Source organism: Lynx rufus, unplaced genomic scaffold, assembly GCF_022079265.1.
Source record: "Lynx rufus isolate CCGP_SWC_20201006 ecotype Redwood Valley unplaced genomic scaffold, mLynRuf1.p SCAF_3, whole genome shotgun sequence".
Taxonomy (NCBI): domain Eukaryota; kingdom Metazoa; phylum Chordata; class Mammalia; order Carnivora; family Felidae; genus Lynx; species Lynx rufus.
Window position 1 is genome coordinate 146,119,903 of NW_025814845.1, and position 27,029 is coordinate 146,146,931.

At 37.3% G+C, this 27,029-nt stretch overlaps 1 protein-coding gene across 1 annotated transcript in view; it reads left to right on the top strand.

Moving 5' to 3' along the window:
* The first annotated feature begins 3,856 nt into the window (after nucleotides 1–3,856).
* GALNTL6 (polypeptide N-acetylgalactosaminyltransferase like 6) overlaps nucleotides 3,857–27,029 on the top strand; it is a 1,217,468-nt gene continuing 1,194,295 nt past the window's right edge. The window contains exon 1 of the mRNA XM_047092006.1: nucleotides 3,857–3,994. Within this exon, the coding sequence (XP_046947962.1) occupies nucleotides 3,857–3,994 (138 nt within the window). The remainder of the gene's footprint in view (nucleotides 3,995–27,029) is intronic.

The following is a 27,029-nucleotide window of genomic DNA, read 5'->3' on the forward strand; positions in this document are numbered from 1 at the left end:
AGAATCGGGAGAGAGAATGAAATAGTTTTTTTTAAGCCATCGAATTTTGGAGTAGAGCTATAACTAAAGCAATAGCCTTCTGCCTCTTTCCAATTTCTTCCAAGTGCCTTTACATTACATTTTCAACTAGACTCTAAATTATTCAAGGTCACAGATATTGCTCCATTTCTTCCTATGTGTCCCTGTAGCTGTTAGCTCATTGCTAGGCACATGGGACTCAGATTACCCAACATTCCCAGTAGAATCAGAACAAAATGGAGAAACAAACAGGGGTAAAAAGTGGCCTTTGAATATAAGACAAATTTTAAAAACATAAGGATTTTGACAAAACCAACATTAGTAACTAATGTAAAGAGTATGGCTCTCTATATATACATATTACTCTGGATTACCTGAACAAAGGAATTAACTGTTATTTTGTGTGTGTGTGTGGGTGTGTGTGTGTGTGTGTTGTTTGTAAACTGAACCTAAAAGATCAATTTTAGTTAGAAGCATTGTCCTCTGTTGGAAATTTGTATGTGGAATTGTAAAAGAAGACCAGCTTGAAGGGAAATTATAATGTTTCAAATAAATAAATAATAAATAAATGGAAGAAAAAGCAACAGTGATTGTTTGGAGCTACACAGTACAAGGAGTGAACATAATAATTTTCTCCTTCTAGTTTTTGCCATGTATTCTGCATGTACTTGATGTGGGAAGTTATTATACCCATTCACGGAAACTAACAATATTCTGGGAGTGTGTACAGTTTGCAAGACCATTTGCTAGTGCAACAAAAATAAAGCACATTTCAAGTCAGAATCTGGGATTTAGCAAACAGAATGACAGTATGTCTATTTGTGATCCAGGGCTTCTTTTTTTTTTTTTTTTTTTTTTAAGGTATGAAGAAAACATTATTTAAAATGTGAAGGATTTTTTTTAGTTTATATTTAGTTTATATTTTAGTTTACTTTTGAGTACTTTTATTTCATAATTGTTAATAACTTTAACTTTAATTGTTAATTGTTAAATAAGGCAGAAAATATCCAATATACTTAACTAAATCTCCAAAAATCTTTCCTTGAAGACCAAGCACTCCAGTAAAATCTCTCCAGGCTACATGGCTTCTCAGAATTCATATTAATATGCTTCAGAACTCCACTTGCTAAGAGAGAAAAAGGTTAGAAAATAATGCAGAATACAAAAGGCAGTGTGTGTGTGTGTGTGTGTGTGTGTGTGTGTGTGTGTGTGTGTGTGCGCGCGCGCGCGCGCGTGTGTCTGCGCGCGCGCGCGCACGCGCGCATGTAAGGGTGGTGAAGAATTAAGCCCCTTGCTCTCTGGATTCTTGCATTTGTGTAAAACTGAAGGGTAATTGGTCTTTACATAAAGGACATATTTAAAACCACTTATTAAATGTGTTTATGTACTCTTTTGAAATGCAAGTGATTCACAAAGACAAATATTGCAGCACAAAGCTTTATTCATGCAGTCATACTGCCAACATATATTGTTCAAATACATTTTAAAATTATGTGAGGAGTTGAAGGCATAACTCTTCACCCTCACATCAGTGTCTTTCTCAAGTGAGAAAGGGATAGAGAGAGTGGAAGTGGGAGGCAGAGGGAGGGGGTGGAGAACAGAGAGGGAGCGCGCGAGAGAGATGAAGAAGAGAGGAAGGAAAGAAGAGAGAAAATACCAAAAAGCCGTTTTAGGGCCCACAGTCTCATCCATCCCAAGTATGTGGGCATCACATCTAGCTGGTAACAAAGACCTGGCCATGGCGTTTCTTTTTGGTTCGAGACAAGGCTGATACAGGGGGCACTACATGCATGCATGTCGCCTCAGCTAAGCCCCCATTCCTTCAGGAGTTACGAGCTCTGGACCCCAAGAGTGGCCGGTGCACGTTGCTAGGCACGAAGTTGTCTTGCAGAGGCTGCCCAGGTTCGTCGTGCGCGCTCAGGGGCGTTGGTGCATCTATACGTTGGGGAGAGGGAGGAGTCCCTTCTGCCAGAGGCTTACCTCGATCCCCACATTTTCCGGTTATCATGGGAGGAGTGTGCGAGGTCAGAGGGACAGGTAGCCCTTGCAGTGATTAAGCGCGCTCAGTGCGGAGGAGCAGGGCGGGGCAGGAGCGGGGTGGCACTGCCAAATCTTAACGGGGCCCCGGGTGTTTGCAGACCCAAGTATAGCGCCCTGGGTCTCCACGGAGTCGCTCCAGAAGCTGCTGCCTGAGAACCCCGAACCTCAGCTCCGCGTCGCTTCGGGATCCTCTTCCTCCTCTCCCCACCGCGTACCTGGCCTGAGCGGCGGGACACGTGCCCAGGAAGCCCCTCTCGGCGGGACCGGCCCCTCCAGGGTTCGCCTCTGCCTCCTGCCGCCGCCGCCGCCGCCGCGTCCCGGCTCGCCGCGCTCCCGCCCGCACCATGGACGAATCGGGGTAAACCCGCGAGCGCCGGCGACTTCTCCTCCGGAGTCTCTGGCCTGGCACCTCTGGGGTGAGATGAGTGGGGGAGCTGGTATCTCTGCCGGTGTGAGGTCTGCCCGAGCAGCCCAGGGCGAGCAAGAGCGGCTCCGCGGAGGCTGGGAGCCGCAAGTCCGCGTCCCGCGGCGTCTTCACCCTCCTCTTCTTGCCCGCGCCAGTGTTTGTTTATATAGGATCTGGAAGCTGGGCGGAATTGCCCACCCCCTGCCGGCGGCCCGCCCTCCCCTCCCGGGCTCGGGCTCCCGCACGTGGTCGGCATCGGCAGCGTCTCGGCGGAAGGCAGGCGCCAGCGAGCGCGGAGCGGCCAGCCCGGAGCTAGCGCGGCGCTGCTTCGCCTGCGGCTCGCCCTCCCCGGCGCCCTCGCCCACCGCCCGGCCCGGCGCAGACTCGGCTTCGCCGGCCTCCGTCCCCTTCGCGGGAGGGGACGCGCAATACACCGCCCTTCAGGTGCTCGTGATGTTTCTCTGGGTTCTTTCAGTTGCCGGAAAAGAATGGTAACATGAACAGCGGAGCGTGAGAGCGTCACGCGGGAAGGGGAAGAGATTGATGGGCAGAGCGCTCACTTCGCGGAAGAGCACGTTCCCGGGGCTGCGCGAGGCGAAGCGGCGCGGCGCCTCCACTCCCTGGCTGGACTCCGCTGACATCTGTAGCCTCCCTTCCAGCGGGCTCCCCGCTCGCCAGCCGCCGCCTGCCGAAGACAGTTGAGACCGCGCGTGAGCATCCAGGAGTTTGTGGACCTCCATCCGAACAGGAGTTGTGTTCCGGAGTCCCTGGATCCGCGTGGAGCCCGCCAGCACGCTGGCTTCAGAGGGAGTTGAACTTGAGTTCAGGTGGGTTACCCCAGGGGGAGCACAGCAGGAGGTGTTCGGGGAAGACGAGGAAGGTGATATTCCAATGTCAAAAGCGGACACTTTTCTACCTGACGCTTGCTGGGGCTGAGCCGCTTCCTCCCACGCAGTTCCCGCTACTGACCCGCTCTTCCCCAACCCTCCCTCACTAAGGGAGGGGAAAACACCAAAACTCCTGTGTTCTTACGTATCTAGCATGCCGTATATAGACTTTCATAATTTAGGATTATGTGTGCAATCATCCTGTTTACTCCATTGCTTTATATTAAGGGAGGCTTAATGATTTCCTCAGTCAAGTCATTTACTTCTAAGCCAATAGATAATGCCTTCGTCATAGTTTTCTGGGGGGAAAGTAACTGTGCGTTTGTTCTGCAGATGCCCAACTCCCTCTGAATCGTGCAGACTGGTGCTGAGCACGCAACAAAAGTTTTTAGCTTCTCCTCAGTTTCTGGTGCTTCGCAGGGGAGAGGAAAGGACTTTGGCATTAAACACAAGAACCAGTCAGGGAGCCATCTCCTTTAACTTTTCTTCTCTGTTATCATTTGCAATGAAGAGGAAACAGAAGAGATTTCTGCAGATGACTTTGTTATTCATGGTGGCTTTAATTTTCCTGCCCAATATTGGTCTCTGGTCTCTGTACAAGGATAAGCACCTGGTGAAATCTACAGAACCCGGGGAGCAGCAGGTAAGTGCCATCTGGAGAAAGATCACAGGAGGATTGGTAAGGCGTGCAACTCGCGGGGACACAAGGAAGCAAGCGTGGGGTCGCCTTGGCTTTTCTCCCAAGTCTTTGCAGAGCTGATATTACAAGACTAGAGACTTTGGGATTCAAGTAAGTAGTCTTAAGATCGCAACCAATGACATGGGTGAAATGTAAAATAAACTAGAGAAGAAGGCCAAGAGAGGTCAACAGGAAGACAGTCTTTCTCACTTGGTCTTTGCGTTGATTTTGAGGTGGATGAAAGGGTGCTGCTAATTTGTGGGATGTGAAAGTGGGTTTAGTACAAGTTCAGTCACAGGGGTTTGTTGCTGCTTTTCATCTGGTTTGGGTATCTGTATTAAAGTGAACCGGGCTAATTAAATCATTAAACTTGTGAAGTAGGTCTCAAAAAACAAGCTACAATTTTCTGTATTTTTGGTTATAGTTTTTGCTTAGCAACAGCTTTTTACTCTGTGGAAACTTAAAGTCTCTGTTTTTTCTCCTCTGTTGCTAAGATGGTGGGTTTGGGTATACAGGCAGAGTTATTAAGTGTCCGTTCAGTTTTACAACCTGGTGATAACACTTTGTTGCTAAAAGCTTTCCTTCATATCTGAAACACCGCGGTGGTATGCTTTGTTTTTACACAGAATGCAGTCTGTTAGTATGTGCATCACTCATGACTTAACAGTGATCAAAATAACTATCTTTTTCAGTGAGTAATAATGCAAAATAACCTTTACAAAATGTTGATAAGTAATATTGTTGAATCTCTTGTTTATCAAATATAACAGCTTCTGTCATTAAACTTTTAACAATAGAATGCAACCTTCTCTGTGGTTTTGATGCAACACTTTTTAAAGTAGTCTTAATGGATCACCTCAGAATATTAATATTCTTAATTTCAAGGGTCATCACCCATGTACACTATGTACCTTCCACATATACAGTGTGTTTAAATTAAAGTACATTTGTGGACAATAGCAATATATAAATGGTAATTAAATATTGGTTCTTATACTTAACAAAGTTTAATCTTTTGCACAGTGAGTGGTTAGTTGTGAAATACGTGGAAGTAATCTGATTTTTCATTTTGACACGTTCTCATTACCAGTCTTTAAACTTTAAAGGTAACTAGTTGTCTGTGGACTTTTGGGGGATTGGAATTTTGAGGAAAAATGTTGACATGTTTTCATTTAGTGGTCGATCTGTATCATCCCTTCTATACGGATATAACTTTGACTTGAAGTATATTGTTTTGTTATTGCAGTGAAAAAAAAGAAGATGGGCACTTTGAATGTGAAACTTTTTTTTTATATTTAGATCACTTTTTTCTCCAATCCTTGATATGAAACAAGATTCTATTAATGTTAGTAATTAATACCTATTATGTGAAATTTCTATTTCAAAATAGTTAAACTAACAAAAGCAAAATGATTTTTTCCCTGAATTTTGCTAACTCAATTAACAATAACCAGCTGAAGTATTTGCTGTATAGCTAACATAAAACACTAATTAATCTTATTAATGAGATCTTTACAACTTTCACACTGGCTCTTACTGATTTTGACTCTTAATGAGAAATGTGTCCAATGGCATTAAAAAATGAAATATGCCAAATCAACTCTCTGACTTATAATTTCCAAAGGGGTTTCCTTGTTTCTGGTTCTTCTGTGATACTTAATGATATTAGGTAATACTTAATATTAGGTAATGATACTTAATATTAGGTAATAAATTAATGAGTGTGAAAGGCATAGGGTGGCAAGAGAAGGGGCTGTTTCTCAAAGTTTCCTATACTGCGTGGTTAAATAACTGATGCGTATCTGGTGACATTCCAGTTTAACCATCCCATGTGAAAGTTTTGAAACCGAGAATAAAGATAGACAGTAACATGCCATAAAATGAATCTCAGTCACATACTTTAGTAGTATTTAACCTGAGAGTTTTAAAAAGTAATATTTCCTTATAGAAACAAAATTTAAAAGGTAGAAATTATCACTTACTGAAAGAAATCATTGTAAAACAGAAAAAGATAGGCTTTTCTTGGTTTTATTCCATTATTAAGTATAATTGGAAAGAAAATTAGGATAGTTGAATCATTATACAAGTATTGGATAAGTAAGAGTTAAGTCATATGTATGTATATGTGATATGTATATATACACACTCGACCAAATAAAAAGTGACTTGCAGTGATGAATTAACATGGCTAATATTGTGAAATAATAGTTTGCTAATGTATCTATAAATCAATGTTACTAAGTCCGCCAAACACCCAGGTTTCCAACTGAAGCATGTAATTTGACTATTGGGTAATGTGTTATTTAAATTTAGCAATTTGTTCTAAAAAGACTATTTCATAGTTAATTGCTAAAATGTTCTTCAAAAGCCATCTTTTACTATATTTATCACTAAGTTGTAAAATCATGAGGGTAGGGATAATGTGCTGATTGAGGCATTGACAGCAGTAAGTACTGAAGCTATTCAAAACAAGTCACGTGCCCACGTGAGCGGTCTATTTTTAAAGCACTTATGCGTAAAACAGCAGTTCTGGTTCTAACTGTGATGTGCTGGTCACGAGAACTGAAAACCTTTACTGTTTTAAATAGTTTAATTATTACAATGACCCGCAGGGAAATAATTTATGGGAATTGAAAATCATAGGATGGCTAATACTTTTTAAATTCTTCTAATTTGTATTTTATCAGAGCACATCACTAATGGTTTGTCTGTCTATGCAGTATGAAATGTATTTATAAGATAAACTGAGACAAAGTGAGGGTAAACAGAAAATGCTGATAGAAACTATATATTAATTTTCATGCTACACTAAAGTTTAGTACTTTCCACATTTTTTTCTCAGTTTTATACTATTACAAGTTAATTGTATTTATTGTCATTTCACGTTTAGAATAATATTTAGGATAATTCCCATAATAGTTGAACATTGGCTCCATCTATGGTGTGGAAAAGAGAAAAAATACGAAATAAAAATTCCCAGATTATTCATCTAAAAGTTTTTTTTTCTCTTTTCTCTCACATGACCAAAGGGGATTGAAAAAATAATGTCAGTAAGGCAATAATTAAAATGTGGGTTTTATTGTTTGGGCTCTGCAAAGTTGGAATCAAGTTACTGAAATTAATTTTTATGCTTTTGACTTTTTTAAGGTTTTAGAAAAATTTAAAAATATATTGTGGTTTTGGTTTATATTTATCAATAATGATTGTCGTGTTATTTTCAGTTGAATTTGTCACTTTTTTGCTGTTATTGGGATGATAGAATTATTTCCTTTATTTTCTTTAGAAATACATACATTTATTAAAAATAATCTATTGATAATGCATATGATATTTAGTTGAGGATGATTGTCATATGATTAATGTGTAGTAATTTTTCATTTCACTTTTTTCTTAAAATTTGAATTGCGACTCTTCTCTGGTTTCAGCTGCATTTAAATTAAAGTTATATATTTAGATCATAATTAAGCTGTGCATTAGGGTGATACATAGAACAAAACAATGTTTTAGAGCAAAACTACTTCATCCAGCATTGTGCCTTTCTTCCTAATTGCTTACACAATAATAAGTAAAAAAAAAAAAAATACCCACAAAACACTTTTTTCCCAAATACATTAAAAAGTTTAATTAAAAAAAGTAGCTGTAATTTAGCAACAAAGTTACAGATAATATGACTTGCAGAAATAATACAAGAATGTTCAGAATATGAAAAAGATCTTGCAATATTTTTGTAAATTATTTTTGAAATTAAACAACTAGAGTCAGAATTCCTGAATTTTAAAGCAGAATTTTTTTCAGAATTATTCAGAATGATTTTAGAAACTTATGTTTGCCCTAGATTTTTTTTACCACATTGAAAAATAAAACCAAAACCAAAAACTAGATGCTCAAGTCACTTTTAAACTATGGAACCTTCTCATTTCTTGTACTTCAGAATCCCAGGTGGTGAAATAGGGCTAATCATGCTTGCCACTTCAGGTAATGTGAAGTCCTGAGCTCACATCCTGGGCATGGAAAGTACTGTGTGGTAATATTTTGTTTGTAGTCAGAGCCACATGTAAGTTGTCCATGACAGATGTGGGACTTCACCTTCATTGAAAAACAAACAACAAAACAAAACAAAACCTCTCCTGAAAGATTGCTCAGCATCTTTGACCAACTCTTCTTTTTTTTTTTTCATTTTTATTTATTTATTTATTTATTTATTTTTATATATATGAAATTTATTGACAAATTGGTTTCCATTGACCAACTCTTCTAATGTTAATTTGCACCACACTTCGAGGGGATTCTTTCTTTTGGCTAAGAACATCCTTTTTTCCTGTGGCATTTTAAACCTGTTGTATGATGTGAAGATGTCAGATAATTGATAGTGTATGCAGGCTGCCTTGCTTTCCTTTGTCATGCTGATCACTAAAGCTGTAGAGTGTGTCTGTGTTTCTTTTCCAGCAAACACCTCAGATCTTGGAGGAGCTAACTAAGGACAGGCGAGAAAATGTAAGGTTTTCCGTCTTCCTGCACTCAGGATTATCAATACACCAGATATAAAATGATGCATTAGTTTGAGCCACACTGCTCTTAATTAGCGAAAATGTAGTGTTTTAAATTAGGATTTTAAAGGACCTTTTCTTGAATTTATGGAAAATCCATTCTAACTCGCTACAGGATCGCACCACACAGACCACTGTAACAAGTGTCTTAATTATTTGCTGTGACCTCGTAGATCGCAACATGATTAGTTCATCACCTTGCCTCCTGGGAGACTGTGTGAAACACAGTCTTCTGTTCACAATCTGGTAAAAAATTAGATAGGTTTTTCTCTTGTTCATTGCTGTGTTGGATAAGTTGTGCAGAATCAATTAGCCTCTTGTAAATTTATTTTTTTTAATTTTTTTTTAATTCTATAAAAGAAACCAAGTCAAGAGTGGAATGTAGGGAAAAGGGTAAGGAAGTTTGGGTGCTTAAGTAGCATATAGAAGAGAATTGAGGTTTTTTTTTTTGTTTTGTTTTTTTTTTTTTTGAAGTTTTGTCAGGCGTGGCCACCACCTTTAGGGAAATTTGCAACTGTGTCTCTGCTTGTAACATTTGTATACAGATCAAAGTCAGCTGAGGTACATCAAGAATAACCTGAAGGAGCGGACACAGATTAAATTCAGAAAAGACCTCAGGCAGGTGTAAGTAGGGTCTGGAAGCCCACAAGGTTGTGCTTTGTCTCAGCAGTTACTCATTTCTCATTTGCTTGGCTTACTGATGATGAAGAGGTGAGCACTGGATACTTTCGATTCTTTTTTTTCTTTAATTTTTTTTAAACTTTATTTATTTTTGAGAGAGAGAGAGCACGCGAGCGGGGGGGAGGAACAGAAAGAGGGAGACAGAATCTGAAGCAGGCTTCAGGCTCCGAGGCTGACAGCACAGAGGCTCACTCGGAGCTGGAACTCACAAACCATGAGATCATGACCAGAGCCAAAGTCGGACGCTTAACCGACTGAGCCATCCTGGCACCCCTGGATACTTTTAATTCTTAAAACTGTCTGACAGGACCATGTTGTTCTTCTCTTTACTTCATGTTCACATGTATTTACACAAGTACCTTTACAGAATCAAAGGTGCAAATGTGCCACGAAATAGGAGGTTCTCAGGATGATAGTAAAGGTAAAGACATACTCATAAACTGGATACTTGTTCTCCATATGAAGCTAACAATTCCTAAATTATCTCAATGTAGTTGTAATTCTTGAAGGGACGATGACAACAACAACAACAAAATAAAAACTATTGTTCCACTGAGGATATATAGACACACACATACTTATATGTATACTGGGTTTATTTAAGGGTTGTAAAGAAGGGCATCCACGAATGTTCAAGAACATGCTTACCACCACTATTCCTCACTAATATGCTGATGTCTGTTACTATCAAACTCCAGCTTGGGTGGCCAGAAGGAGGGTGAAAAAATAAAGGTGTATTTAGGGCTAAAGGCAAATCTCATGAATGTTTTCTCCAACTCTTCTACTTCTAGTGTGATGGGGAAAATGTGGGCTGGAGTAGCCGTACTTTCAAAGTATTCATTTCACTTATTCATTTAGCAACACATATCCACATACATTGCCTCACTTATAAGGAAAAAAATCCCCCTAATTGCTTCATTTTCTGCAGTTTTTTTCACTTTCTTTTGTAACTTTATGCTTTTTCCATTGCTTTGAATCCATAAGAAAGCTGTTAGTCAACCGAGTTGGAAGCATCATTTAAATCATTATCAGTATAATGCTAGGAAGGCATGGAGAGAAATAAAGAAAATGCCTCTGTGTCTAGAAGTACTTACATTTGTTTTGCAAGTGTGACACTCATAGCAAGGATTTAGCCTTGTTAGAGTTGCATGGATTATAAACAGGGTGATCTGTTTGGTATCTGGTAATAGAATCAACCCTGTCATGGGTGCCATAGAGGATGGCGGTGGCTCTCAGCTGTCTGGTGCAAGGAGTGCTGGTGTCTCGATGAGGGCTGAGAAGGCTAATTTTAAATTTATTGCTCAATTACTCATGGAATGTTATTTTCAGTACTCGAAGTCTAGAAAGCCAGAGACGGGGAATTTTATTACAAATCATTTTGAACTGTTTTATCATAATAAAAATGAACGCATCGTCAGGGCCGCCACCCAAGTTTGAGTAAGTTGGGCTTTCCTTTTCCCATATTTTTGGCATATCTCCTCAGCAAAAGAATCCAACTGAACTTAATTTTAGGAGAAATATCAGAATTTCCGTACTGGCTTGTTCTCCTTCAATACGTAAGGACGGTGGCTCTGGCACCGAATTGTCAGGGTTCAGATTCTGGTTCCAGCACTTCGCCCATGGTGGGGTTCAGCGTCACTGATCTTCTCCAAATCAGTTTTCTCTGAAGTCAACTGGGAATGACAGTACTTTTCTTGCAGTGTGACAGTGAGGACCAATGCTTAGTATCTGGAACAGCAGGCAATAAGGGTTAATGAATATAGATTATTGTTATACATAGTGTGATCATTTATAAGCAATCATTGCCTTTAGCAAGGAAATCAGTGTTTGTTCAACAAATATTTACAGATGGTTTTTCTTCTCAAGGTGATGTTAAGAGAGCACAGCAGCACAATGAATATGGTACAGGACTGTCATTGATGTGTTAAATCTGGAAAGGAGGGACTGTTCACATGAATAAGGTCTAGAAAATAAAAGGCCTTTTTCTTTGTAATTTTTTTGTTCCAATGCTTAAGGACAGGTTGTTAATTTTATTTTTCATATAATCATTTATTGCAAAAAATGACTAAATTTTTTGGTATATTGCATTCAAAGTTATTCAAAAATTGAAGCATTTAATAGAAGAGATTTTTGTAAGTAATAATTCTTTGTAGTGACCCCTTTCATTTCCCATAACAGATAAAGCCCATGCCTCACGTCGATACATTTTGTTTTCTCTACATTAATTACAAACAAGAATCAGAGAACTACTTTTGTTGTTTAAATCTTGGTCATGAGAGAGATTGAGTTATTCTGAAGAAAAAAGAATTAAAAGGAGAATAGAAACTATCAAAATCATGAAGCCACTGTACAGAATTTATTATTCCCTTCCGTGAACAGAGAAAGCATATTGTATGTGCCTGTTTTTAATTTTCTAAATAGAAAATCGGTGAGGTAAAATTTATAATCATGAAACAAAGAAACGAGCACCAAATGGTAGAATTTTCTGTATGTTTCACGGGCATGTAGAGAAGGGAGAGAATGATATGGTTGGTCTCTTAACCCACTAGACAGGGCTTCATTCCTGTAGGAGGAGAATACAGACCTGCATCTTTTTACCAAAATTAGACAGGGTTGGGATGAGGATGAGGGAAAGGCAGATACTTCAGTTTCTAATGTTGGGCTCACCACTTCCTAAAGTATATCATCTTGGGCAAGTCACTTAACATTATTGAACCTCAGGACTTCATATGTTAACACAGATATTATCTCATAAAAACATGGCAGAGAAAACCAATTGGATTAATATATGTAAATTGCCTGATGCATAGTAAATACTCAAGGGAAGCTAAACAAACAGCATTGCTACCTTTTTCTCAGTTTTTAGGATATTCATTGAAAGTAGTGAGTAAGCTTAATATTGGGCACACCCAGTAAAAATATAATAAAATATAAAAACATATCCCTGTTAATTTATCATTGATAAAATAGATGTTTATTGGCTATGTGCATGATACTGTGCTACTCCCTGTGGCAAGTAAGTGATTAAGAGATAAATCTGTTTTCAATTAGCTTACAATCTGCTATTAAGAAAAGGCATGCACACACCCATAATTTAGGGATGGATTAAATTGTTTTATAAGAAATACATGTTTCAGTTATATATAGTTTAGAAGACATAGAGAAATGTCAGTTATTGTGTGATATTTATGTGGTCCTGATTGTTTCCTGCACATTTACTGATTTAATCTTTCAACAATTCATTGAGATAGGTCCTTCTGAATGGCTCAATACACAGTTACATAAGGCACAAAGACAGAATTTGAGTCTGTGCACTCTGGATTCATAAAAAGAAAAATGATGAACAGTGTTAACAGTCACATAATTTAAGGCAAGTGAGGACTTTGAAGAAGTGACTGGGATTGATAGTCCCTGATACTGTCTTCATTGTAGTTACACACAATGATAGAGGTAGGAACAAAATTGTAAATGGTTAAATGAGAACACTAAGCATACCACTAAAATATTTTATAGGACAGAATAAGTATCGTTGGGGCTAGCATTGATACAAACAGCTGAATGTAGGGTCCTGGTTGACAGCAAACAAGAGAAGCCAGAAGAAGGCTGATGCCGTGGGAGGGTGAGGGGCCAGTCCCCAAGGACAATGAAGATAGATGAAAACAGAGCAGAAGGAGAGAAGCTGAAAAGGTTGTTAGGATCTGAAAGGTAAATATAGAGCCTGTGCTTGTTATAGTTTGGCAGAGAAGTCTGAGACTTTTCCTATTACAAGTATCCTGCTAATTTGGAAAAGTAATTGAACATTTGTGAAATGTTCTGCAAAGTGTGAAAGGGTATAATATAGATACATATCTATAATATCTAGATAGATGATAGTTAATTAGATGTTTATCATAGTATATGTAATCCTATAATGAAGATCGAAGACTATAATACTGAATGGGAATGTCAAGAAACCGCGTAGCTGCCTGGTCAATAAGGCAGCCGTGCACCTGTCAAAATAAATGCAGGCAATGAACAGATGTGCAAAGCAAAATAAAAAAAGCAATTGGTTAAGAATACATAGTGGGTTGGGGCAGTGGAGGAATATTTATAACAAGGATAAGGAGATAGTGGTATTCAATTGCCAAGAATTTCAAGATAGTAGATGAATAATAAAAGTAATGAAATCATTATGATCCAAACATTAGAGTACAAGCAAGAATAAAAGAAAACATATTAATAATGAAAGTTAAAGCAACATTTATTTATAATTTCTTACCATGTGCCAGACACCATGTTAAGCTGTTCTTAAATAGTCACAGCAAATTCATGATACATGGAATATTACTATCCTATAGGCAAAAGTGAAGAGCTTTTTCAAAGTTTGTGAAGATCTTACAGTGATTATTCTATTAATATTGAAGTGTTGGACTGTCTAGGATTTACCATGTAATGTAACTACATTGGACACATCCTGGACCATAGCAACACAAGAAAGTATATATTAACTCAGCAATGTAAGGAAATATACACAGCGGCTAAGGGCTTGGATATGAGAGCCAGGCTGCCTGGTTTCAATTCCAACTCTGTTATTTGCTACCTGGGACAAGTTGCTTATCTTTTCTGGATCTTAGATTTGCCATTTCTAAGATGGGTATAAAAAGTAGTGCCTATTTGATTGAATCGATATATGGGTTAAATAGGTTAATGTGCTCAGAATGTTTGGGAAACTGGATTGCACATAGCAAGCCATTTTAGTATTAGCTATTATTATCTTTTAGAATTCTAGGGAATTGAGATGAGATAAAAAAGAAGGAAAAGTATGTTCTTACACACCATTTCTTTCGTAGACCCATCATGAGGGTATATAAAAATCTGCATTAAAAAATGTTCAGAGTATCTTTAACTTCTTTACCTTCTTTTCTTGTGTGTGTGTGTGTGTGTGTGTGTGTGTTGTTTGTTTGTTTGCTTTACTTATAGTAGCCCATATGGAAATAATATGGCATTTAGTTTAAAAGTTTTTCTAACTTGAAGCAAGGGCTCACATAGTCATACATGTCAGAAGCAAACTAAATTTCAACAGAGAATTTAGTTCTTTCCCGCATATGCAATCAGCACCGATGCTGTTATGGTGACCTTTCCCCTCATATTTTTTTTTTTTGTGTGTGTGTGTGCTGTTTTCTTCACATGGTGTTGATTTCTCAATGTGTGTTTTGCCCTCAAGGGATAAAAACTATCTTATAAATTATGTCATTAAGTCTGAACTTCCATAAAGGATTATCTAAAAATGTCTTCAGGGCTGAATAGTTTATTTTATTATTTTATATAACTTGAATTTTAACATTATTGTTCTGGTTGCTTCTGAATGATGCTGTTTGAGCCTGGACTAGAGAACTTGACAAAGGAAATGCTATCTCACTCCTAGTGCATCAGAGAAAAGAACTGGTTGAAAAGACAGAGGAATAGAAAGCTGTAGAAAACTCCGTGGTGAGGGGAGGTGAAAATGCTCTCATTCCCTAGCTGAGTGAACTTTATCATTTATTTAGGTAGCCTAACAGAAGGGTGTCAGATTAACAACTATGTAATGAGATTGTTTCCCCCTCTTGACTTCTACAGAAACTTCCAATTTTTCTTTCACCAACTGAAGGAAATTACATTTTCTGCATGATCCTTAGCATTTTTAGGCAGAGATCTTGAGTCCTAATATATGAAATATGGAGGGAAAGATAAGCATCAGAGAGGCCAAAGGGATACTATTCAAGGACGGGTAGAAATACAAACTACTTTATCATGTTGCCCTCCTCTTCCCTCCTTTTTTTCTGCTCAGAGCCCATTGTCCTCCCTTTTTCCTTTAACATTTTCCTTAAAGAAAAATTTCAAGTGGAAATAGATTTGATCAGTTATTGGCCCTATGAATAGACGAAAGACTTCAAACTCGAAAAGCTTGAGTCTTTTGCAGTATATTAAAAAAAAAAAAGGTTCTATTGAACCTAACTGCATTTTCAATTATTGAAATGTATATGATGTGAGAAATAGTTTTTAGCTCAAGGCTTCTGCTGTTGATCTGTGTTGCTGTCGTTTTGTTTGTTATCCTGGGAGCTGACACCTTATTTCATACTGTGCCATCAGAAGGTAAACTTGCTTAGTTGTGTCACCTCAAGGGAGACGATCTTGCATAAGTTAAAAATAAAAACTTGCACAATGAAGCCAAAACCACTAGTAGTGAATCTCTCTATGCTTTCCCACTCAGCACTTTTTCCCATTTTCTAAAGCTGCTTTTCCCAACCTTCTCGTCTGTTGTCAAATCTCCCTTGCCACCACCTCTGTTATCATGCTCCGTAGATAGTCTGGCCTCATTCTTCACTGACAGCATAGTATTTTCATACTAGGAGAACCAAGACTTCATGCCATAAAATCAGGAAAATTACTTGCAGTTATTTCCCAGGTCTCTACTTGCCTCCTGTCACTGTGGAAAAATGCCCCTTGTTTTAGAATACATAAGGACTGTTTACCCAGACTGTAGACCACAACATTTTGTTAGGAATTTCACATAGACTTGTTGTGTTTTTGTTTTGTTCTTCTTTTCTCATTCACTGATTTTTAGTCTTTTCCTTTCTGATCCATCCTTCACATCAATATTTAAACTTTCTCAGATTTCTCTCACTATTGGAGGAGTGCAGGGAGCAAGAGAAAAGCATAGACATCACCCCCCTGCCACACACCCCTTTAACTACTGCCTTGTGTCTCTCCTCTTAACCACAAAACTTGATGCGTCTCCTTCCTGACTTTCTGCTTCTGTGTACCTTGGGCTGATTCCAACTCCTCTAATCTGCAGTAGCTCCTATCCGGCCTTGTCACTGGTAGTTAATTCCAGAAACACTTCTCATTAGTCATACTACTTGATAGAGTTTAACTAAACTCTCTTACCTGATACAATCAGAGTAAGGAGACTTAAAAGAGAGAAGAGGTTGGAAAAAGCAGCTTTGGGAAACAAGCAAGAAGGCTGAATAGGAACACGTACACTGATTCTTTACTGGTACTTTGGGCTTCACCGTGCAAACTCCCCTTTTAATTCTTCTATCCCCATGGTCCCTCCCAGCCATCACCCGTGCACAGTCACATTGACCAGTGTCTTTATAGACTCCTACTTCTTTTCCTTAAAATGCTATTTTCTTGGGGTTCTCTGCAGTTACATCTTGTCTGCATTCTCGGCAGAGGGGTGTGTGGGAAGGGACAATTCACCCAGCCCCTCGTAATTGCACCTATTGAATTTAAATGGATGGCTCCCAAATTACTATGTCTAATTTGCCTTTACCTCTATGCACATGATCCACACTCCACACACCAATCTGAAATCTAGAAACATGTTTTAAGCCTTAAATGTCTGCAATGAAATCCATCTTTTCTCTTCCACTCCCTGAATTGGCTCTCCCTGTGTGTCTCTTATCTAAATGAAGTACACCATCATCTATTCGGTTTTCAGTACAGTTGGTACCTTCATTATGTTTCCTCTCAAATCCAGTTGATCTAAGCATTAGCAATTCTTCCTAAAACATCTCTCTTGAACTCATCCACATCTCTTGATGCCCATTGCCACCGCACTGGTTGGGACAAACCAGCATGAACACTTCACTGGATTTCTGGGAAAGACCCCCAACCTGATATTCCTGCCTCCAGCGTGTCCTCCAGTCCACACTCAGAGCAGCCAGATTTTTTATCCCAGTGCCTAACTGGACAGACCATGGCCGTTTGTCAGTCTATTCATTGGTTTCCCATTTCTTTGGGTTAAAGTTGAAATTGTTTAATATGGCTTTACTGTGTTAAACTTTCCTTGATGAACCCAACTGCTCACTACTTTACTGCCAAGATTCCCTGTGCTCCAGACACTCTGAATTTCTCTCTCATTCCTTAGAATATCATGTTCTCTCCCCTGTGGGAATTTGCATGTAGTTTATCTTCAGTCTTACCTGGGTAATTTCTACTTTTCTTAGATTCTTTCTGGGAAACTTCCCCTGATCGCTCAAGCTTGAGTTGGGTAGCTTACCTGAGTGTTTCCTAAGAAAAACTTTCCTTTTCTGCCCTTATAATGAAACTTATCAGTCTGTGTGTTAACTACCTGATTAAGTCGTTTATTCACCATTAATCATTAAATTTTCTGAGCTTAGTAATAGGTCATCTGGTGCCCTCCTCCCCACAAAAAGTTTGTCCATGTACTGATTCCTTGAACTTGTGAATGTTACCTTATTTGGAGGAAGAATTTTGTAGATGTAATTAATTGAAGGATCTTGAGCTACATTTTGGATTTTCCTTTTAGGCCCTAAATCCAGTGACAAGCATCTGTATAAAAGACACACAACATGATGGTGGTGGCAGGGGAGGGGGGGGGGGAGGGATTTGATGAACAGAAGAGAAGATATAGACAGAAGAAGGAGGTGCAATGTGAAGATGGAGGCGGAGATTGGAATGATGAAGGGTAAGCCAAGCAGTTTGAAGAGGCAAAGCAGTAATGAGCCTCCAGAGATAACGTGGCCCTGCCAACACTTTGATTTGGGATTTCTGGTCTCCAGATCTGTGAGAGAATAAATTCCTGTTGTTGTAAGTCACCTCATTTTTAGGGATTTGTTATGGCAGCCCCAGAAAGCTAATACAATTAGAAATTGTCTGAGGGTGCCTGGGTGGCTCAGTTGGTTAAGCGTCCTACTTCAGCTCAGGTCATGATCTCACGGTTTATGAGTTCGAGCCTTGCTTTGGGCTCTGTGCTGACAGCTCGGAGCCTGGAACCTGCTTCGGATTCTGTATCTCCTTCTCTGTCTGCCCCTCCCCAACTTGTGTGCTGTCTCTCAAAAAATAAATACATGTAAATTTAAAAAAAAATAAAAAAAAATTGTCTTTCTCTACATTTTAATTCCAGTGCCTAGCATTACCTGGCCACATATTAGACATTAAATAAATATTTCTTGAAAGAATTAGGAGTGATAGATACAAGTTGTTTTCTACATATTAAACTTACATGAGCTGAAATACTATTTTCTTTACATTTCTTAATGTTTATTTTTGAGAGAGAGAGAGAGAGAGAGAGAGTGTGTGTGAGTGGGGAGAGGCAGAGAGAGGGGGAGACACAGAATCCCACGCAGGCTCCAGGCTCTGAGCTGTAAGCACAAAGCCCGACATGGGGCTCAAACTCACAACCTGCGAGATCATGACTTGAGCCGAAGTCAGATGCTTAACTGAGCCACCCAGTCACCCCGAGCTGAAGTATATTAATACATGTTAGAATATGCACAACCCATTGTGTATGCTAAAATATCACATATGTATTATCAAACAACTGTGAATATAAAAAGGTAAACTGTTGTCATTATCATGAATTAAGGTTCTATTTGCATGTGTTTGTTCTGTCAGTCTTTTTCTGGCTATAAATATGCTGTTTTGTCAAGACTTGACTGATCCTGAGACTGAAAAATCACAATTAGATTTCATCAAACATGTAGATATCTGAGACACTATAGAAGCCATGTATAGTTTCAGTAACTTTAATGAAAAGAATGGGTCACCTTTGAGTGAGCTGGTAAGATAAACAACAAAATATAATAATTGAGTGTGCTTTTTCTCCAATTATGGTAACACCTACAGTATAACTTACACTTATAAAATGTTTGAGCACAAGGTATGTCTACATTAAAATAACTACTGTGACAATTTAGGAAAGACTTTTTAAGAAAATTTTACTAATTTGTACAAAAGCTTACAAGCTTTTGTTAATAATACAAGCTTTTGTTAATTAATACAACCTACAAGGGAGCACTAAGCAGCACACTTCACTTTAAAAGTCATTTTGGAAATGTAGATTGATATATTTCAAGGAGTTTATTTTAATTTGAATGCTTCAGATCTTAAGACTTCTGTTAGTGTGATTGTGTAACACACAGGTCCTCATTATTACAGCCCCCCTCTTTTGAAAATGTCTACCTTGATTTACCTGTGTTCATTTTAATTAGCAGTTGTCTAGCAGGGGTGGGAAAGCAGGGAGAGGGAGGGAGGAAATTCAAAGGGTAAACTTATGAAAGAGATTAGGGAAAAATCTAAGAGCTAGAAAAGATATGACAGGGTTTATTTGGTAGAGACATATTTAATGCAGTGTCTTGGGGGAAATCTCTTACTGTTCTGATAATTAAATAGCATTGTGTTTGATGAGATGGTTCCAAAAAGCTCTTCATGATTGCTTCAAGCACATTAATTATATTTCCTCTTGTTTGCACTAGTATTATGGTCAGCTTTGGATTTTGAATTTTTCATTCTGACATTTCTATCTACTAGTCACCTAACTTTGACCTTCTTTCATTTCAGATGCTTTTGTGTTTGTCTTAATAGTGTATTAAAGTGATTTTCAATATAAGAAGGTTTATCAACTGTATTCAGCTTTAAAAATATATGCAGAAATATCAGAGGGAGTTGTTTAAATCAGGTCTTCTCCCTTAATATCATCAGTTCAGTGGCATCTGTTATTCAAAATGCCACTTAAAATGTTGTATAGTTGGACAAAGATAACACATGATATTACACATTGACTTCTGTCATAATATTTAAACAATTTTTAGGCTCATAAAACAATTTTTTAGGCTCTATCACTTAACAAAAATATGTCCATGGATGCTGTGTTGATCATTATGAGAAAATAATGTGCATACAATTTTAAGCAACTTGTTTGGCTTGAACACTAAAGAAGTACTTTTCCTGTTTGCAACACTTTATATGATTTTACATTCTTTCTGTTAGTATCTGCAATTACATATTTCTACTTATTTGAGACACATTCTGTCATTGTCAGAGATCTTGTAGTGATGTATTTACTCTAAATGATTCATCAGTATCTTTCATGTAGATATATACAAATATTATTTTTTGTGGTATTTTTAGATGGGAAAAGTTTCATTTTCATTTTACTGATGCAATGTGTAGATTCTGGTGAAAATTTTCTTAAGTAATACATTTTAAAAAACATTTTAATCCAAGTATGGCAATCAAATATTTGCCATAGATACCTGGCCTTTTTATTTTTTTTTCAACGTTTTTTTTTTTTTGTTTGTTTGTTTTTGTTTTTATTTTTGGGACAGAGAGAGACAGAGCATGAACGGGGGAGGGGCAGAGAGAGAGGGAGACACAGAATCGGAAACAGGCTCCAGGCTCTGAGCCATCAGCCCAGAGCCCGACGCAGGGCTCGAACTCACGGACCGCGAGGTCGTGACCTGGCTGAAGTCGGACGCTTAACCAACTGCGCCACCCAGGCGCCCCTATACCTGGCCTTTTTAAGTGTAAGATAGTAGTTTGTGTTTGTTTACCAGAGTCTTCTCATCTTCTTTTTTATGTTTTGCAACCCCGTCTTTAAGTTGGGTAGGTTATTCCTTTTAATTTATGCTTATCTTATGAATCAATTTATTTAGTTTCTTATCTTTTTCTTTGCTGATTTTCATTTACTTACCTATGACTGATATTTAATAGTGTTTTCCCTTCTTTCCAGTGTGATATTGATTATATGGATAAGTGCATGTATATGTATTTTCACATATATATTATATGTATGTGAATTTTGCCATTGTCAGGATTGATGGACATTTGAGTACTTTGTGAGAAAGTTTTGAATATTATCATTTCTCATTTTAGCATGTGTCATTTTGTTGCCTGGTTTATTAGGTTTGAGTAAATATAAAAATTTGAGCCTTGACTCTCAAAAACATCACTTGAGAATAGTGAATAAGAATGATTTTTTATGGGGCGCCTGGGTGGCTCAGTCGGTTAAGCGTCCGACTTCAGCTCAGGTCATGATCTCACGGTCCGTGAGTTTGAGCCCCGTGTCGGCTCTGTGCTGACAGCTGGGAGCCTGGAGCCTGCTTCAGATTCTGTGTCTCCCTCTCTCTCTGCCCCTCCCCCGTTCATGCTCTCTCTCTGTCTCAAAAATAAGTAAACATTAAAAAAAATTAAAAATAAATAAATAAAAAAGAATGATTTTTTTTTCTTTTTTACCATGGGCCCAGGAGAAAGTGTCATAAAGTTAAAGCATGAAAGTTAAGTAGGTCTCTGCCCTACCTGGTGGTGAATATTTGAGGCTGACATATGAGTACTTCTAGGCAAACATAAACATGAGGCAAGATTTCTGAGTTCTACCACCATCAAAACAAAATGTTTAAGAACACTTTATCCTCATTACAATACACATCCTCAAAGTTACAGACTTGGAGTTTACTTTTCAGTTTTTAAGGTTGCCCTAAACTTTCACTTTAATCACTATGGAATGCTATGGGGCGGTTCATATCTGATTTAGATGATTCTCTCCTAAAGCCTTTTCTATAAAGCCTGATGAGTAGTGTGTTGAGCAGTATTAAGAGTAGTTGAGTGCACAGAGACAGTATGTGAAATCTGGGGTGTGATATGAAAGACAATTTTCCTTTTTGTATGGATGTGAAGTAGAGCGTAAATTATTTATCGCAGGGTGCAACGGATCCATGATGAATTGGTATGGAGGGGTGACTGATATTTTTTATGAATTTATGTTCCATTTATTAAAAAATATTAAAAGTACTTATTGCTAATAATAAATGTTATACATGAATGAATTCTTGGAGCTTTCAAATATCTTATTCCAATTTTAATTAATTTGTTAAATATATATTGCATTTAGTTAGAATTTGATGAGCTGCCTAATGTTAAGCACACAATAGACTTAGAAGAAAAATAGTTCTATTCTGCCATAAACTACTTCAATACCAGGCTAAAATCTTAACTATTTTGAGACTTTATCACTTTCTTTTCTTTTTTTTTTTTTTTTAATTTTTTTTATTTTTGAGACAGAGACAGAGCATGAACGGGGGAGGGTCAGAGGGAGAGGGAGACCACAGAATCCGAAACAGGCTCCAGGCTCCGAGCTGTCAGCACAGAACGCGACGCGGGGCTCGAACTCACAAACTGTGAGATCATGACCTTAGCTGAAGCCGGATGCTTAACCGACTGAGCCACCCAGGTGCCCCTATCACTTTCTTTTTTTTATAGTGGTTTCTGCATATTTTCACTTGCAGTCTTTTTTTTTTTTTTTTTTGCTTTAAGCACATTGTCATATTTTAAATGTTACATAAAATTTGTGCATATACAATGGTAAGGAGGAATTTTATTTTCCACTCATCAACTACTGTTTAAAAAATATTAGGTTTTTATATTTTACAATAAGAATTATTATTCTGTTTTATTTTAAATCCAGTGTAGCTAACATACAGTGTTATATTGGTTCCAAATATACAATATCGTGATACCACGATTCTGTACATCACTCAGAGCTCATCAAGATAAGTGTACTCTTAATCCCTATCACCTATTTCACCCATCCCCCCACCTGCCTCCCCTATGCTAACCATCTCTTTGTTGTTTATATGAAAACTGGTTTTTGATTTATCTCATATTTTCCTCCTTTGTTCATTTGTTTCTTAAATTCCACATATGAGTGAAATCATATGGTATTTGTCTTTCTCTGATTGGCTTATTTTGCTTAGCATTATATCTTTAGATCCATCCATGTTGCTGCAAATGGAAAGATTTCATTTTTTGATGGCTGAGTAATATTGTAGTGTGTGTATGTATATACATTTGTACATGTACACACACACACACACACACACACACCATATCTTCCTTATCTATTAATGTATCAATGTATTCTTGGGCTTCTTCCATAGTTTGACTAATGTAAATAATGCTGCAATAAACATAGGGTTCATCTATCCTTTTGAATTAGTGTTTTTGTTGTCTTTGGGCAAATACCCAGTAGTAAATTTACTGGATCATATAGTATTTCTGTTTTTAATTTTTTAAGAACCCCCATACTGTTTCACACAGTGGTTGCACCAGTTTGCACTCCCACCAATGGTGCACAAAATTTCTGTTTTCTCCAGATTCTTGCCAACACTTGCTGTTTCTTGTTTTTGATTTTAGCTATTCTGACAGGTGTGAGGTGATATCTCCTTGTAGTTTTGATTTGCATTTCCCTGATGATGAGTGATGTTGAGCATCTTTTCATGTGTCTGTTGGCCATCTGTATGTCTTCTTGGAAAAATGTTCATGTCTTCTGCCCATTTTTAATTGGATTATTTGGGGTGTGTGTGTGTGTGTGTGTGTGTGTGTGTGTGTGTGTGTGTTGAGTTGTACAAGTTCTTTTTATATTTTGGATACTGTTTATCATTATTGTCATTTGCAAATATGTTCTCCGATTCAATAGGTTATCTTTTAGTTTTGTGATTGTTGTCTTTGCTGTACAGAAGCTTTTTATTTTGATGGAGTCCCATTAGTTTGTTTTTGCTTTTGTTTCCCTTGTCTCAGGAGACCTATCTGGAAAAATGTTGCTATGGTCAATGTCAGAAAAATTACTGCCTGTGCTCTGTCCTAAAATTTTTATGGTTTCAGGTCTCACATGTAGGTCCTTAATCCATTTTGAGTTTATTTTTGTGTGTGGTGTAAGAAAGAGGTCCAGTTTCATTTTCTTGCATGTTGCTGTCCACTTTTTGCAACACCATCTGTTGAAGAGACTGTTTTCCATTGGGTATTCTTTCCTGCTTTGTCAAAGATTAATTGCTCACATAGTCGTGGGTTCATTTCTGGAATTTCAGTTCTTTTCAGTTGATTTGTATGTTTGTTTTGTGTTTTTGTGTAACGACTTGATCACTATAGCTTCATAATATAACTTGAAGTCTGGGGTTGCGATGCCTCCAGCTTTGCTTCTTTTTTTTCAAGATTGCTTTGTCTATTTGAGGTCTTTTTGGTTTCATACAAATTGTAAGATTGTTTGTTCTTGCTCTGTGAAAAATGCTTTTGGTATGTTGATAGGAATTACATTAAATCTGAAGATTGCTTTGGGTAGTATGGACATTTTAACAATATTCTTCCACTCCATAAGCATGAAATGTCTTTCCAGTTCTTTGTGTCATCTTCATTTTTTTTTTCATCAATGTTTTATAGCTTTCAGAGTACAGATCTTTTACCTTGGTAAAGTTTATTCCAAGGTACTTTATTACTTTGGTGCAATTGTAAATGCAGTTGTTTTCTTAATTTCTCTTTCTGCTGCTTCACCATTAATGTATAGAAATGCAACAGGTGTCTATGTATTCATTTTGTATGCTGTGTTCTTACTGAATTCATTTATCAGTTCTAGTAATTTTTTGTGGAGTTTTTAGGGTTTCCTATATATCTATATATATTTTGTCATCTGCAAATAGTGAAAGCTTTACTTCTTCTTTACCAGTTTTGATACATTTTATTTATTTTTGTTGTCTGATGGTGTGGCCAGGACTTTCAGTATTATGTTGAATAGAAGTGATGAGTGTGGTCATCCTTGTCTTTAATCTGCTGTTTGTGAATAGTATTTTCCAAGTTATAACATCAGATTTCATGTTGTTAAAGTAGGGTCAGCATATGAATTTATATTAGGGCAGACTTTGATCCACTGATTAAACATTTGGTCTAGTTTATTAAAAGAAAAATTTTGAATTGTATGAATTATTTTAGAACATGCATATACACATTTTAATTTTTTGCATCAAATAGCTGTTACTTTAACCCATGCTGATATTGTCTTCTAGAAACACGCTGTTAGCAAAACTATTTCAATTATTTGAAAATTGTAAGCAAAATATGCAATGTTATTTCATTGCATGATGCTTTTCATTCTCTTGTCATGAGTTTTTATTTGAAAAATAAAATTAAAGAAAAGATTCCTTTCAGTTACTAAATAAACTTTTCTTTCAGCCAAGTCTTCATATTTCCTGGCTACACTTGGAAACTAGTCTGTAAGCAGATGCTGTAGGAAAAAAAGAAAGAAAAAAGAAATAAGAACAATAAAAGAAACAACAACAACAGAACCCAACCTCATATTTCATGGAATTCTGTGATTCTGAATATAAATATTTTAAGCCAAGTATTGTTTTTCCACCTACCAAATGTGGTTGATTGCCATTTCAAGATGAATAAAATAATCTTGGCTAACTTTCTTTTAAGTCAGATGAGGAAGCTAAGCAAAGATGTGGTTTGCCAAAACCACACAAATTGAGTTAACATTCAAGCCTGGACCTAATTCACCTATTTATCTTCCTGAGGCTAATGAAGTATGTATGTGTGTGTGTATGTATATGTACGTATATGTGTGTATATATATAACAGCCTGCTTTACAAAGGTGTCACCAGTATATCTGTCCGTCAGAAATGTCACACTGGAACTTGAGATTGATGGGTTGATTGGCTTGGTAAATTTAGAGTAACCACCCTCGTAAACTCTTCCAGATCCTTCCTCTGCAGGAATTTCTCTTACATTGCCCTCATTCAGAGCGTGCAATAAGAACTTGTTAATGGATTTTACATTTTACACACATTTACAATATGTGATGGTTCATAAATATTAGGAGGAGAGAGGAAATAATAGTGCCTGGAAAGTATAGATGCACCCTTTAAAGATGTGTCTCTAGAAAATTATGAAAAGCGGTCTCCTGTATTATTGGTTCATGCAGGAGGTATGACATGTATAGATAAAGATTCAGGACTGGTACCTATAGAGTCTATAGGGAATGCCTCGTTGTTGTTTGTTTTGTTTTTCCCACAGTGTGAAAGAATGTTATTTCAATTGAAGAATCTTGTAGAAAGGATATTTAGTCACAAGCGGCAATATTTGTGTCACAGTTAGCAAAAGGTGGGAATTATCAGAACTAAAGGCAGCACATGTGTAGTTTCATCATTTAAAGAACATTCTGCATGTTCCTCTCAGCATCTTCACTCTGTTTACATTTTGGAAAAAAAAGATTGACAAATACATTACTTAGAGATTAGGAGAAAATTTGAAAGGATTTATGAGGTCACGAGCTCATTTTCTATTTAATTTTCCCTGGTTTTCTATTTATGACACTGCAAGAGTAGAATACACTACTTTACTTTAAAAAATATACAGAGTACTGTAGAAAAACAGAAAATGTCTACTTTATCTAGGTTGTTTGGTCTGGTTGTGTGTGTGGGTGTGTATGTGTCTGTTTCTGCACATGTACATGTGGTGGTTCTGTTTTACTGTTTAGTATTTAACATGTGTTGGAGGCTAGATTATTTTAATTTTTACTTAGGTTTTGTAGCTTACCAATAGTTTATAGTTTAATAATGTGAATTAGAGGTTACTAAGTGGCAGATAATTAGGCAGAAAGACTATATATATAATATTCACTATCTATGGTGGCATAGATTATTATGTTGTATTTTTATTGTTTATGGATTCAGCATTATATTTTAAAGCAATTTGGAGTCTCTAATTATTCACAGTGACATCTTGAGAACACAAAATAAATGTCCATTTTATTAATAAATAATAATTTAGTTTTATATATTGTTACTATTATATGTCTGCAAGTGCCTAACTTTTAATTACTTAGTAATGGTGAAGTAAATTTTGTGATATATTTTGTCATGTTAAAGACAACCTGTCAGATTTATTTTATCATTAGTCCTCACATTTTAAAATAATAATAGTGACTATACTGACGAAAAGAATTTCTGGAAAGTTCTTGTAATTTGTGTTCAGCCAATAAGAGGAGGGGAAAAAGGAACATTGACTGCAATATCTATGTACTCATTAGATTCTATGTAATACTTAGAGTTGAGGGTAATGGTAAGGTGGTGTTATTATTTAGCCCCATGTAGTATCACAGAATATTACTACCACTAACAGTAATCGAATTTCCTTCTTTGACACTGTTTCTCTTCTAGTATGCCTCAGTGATGTG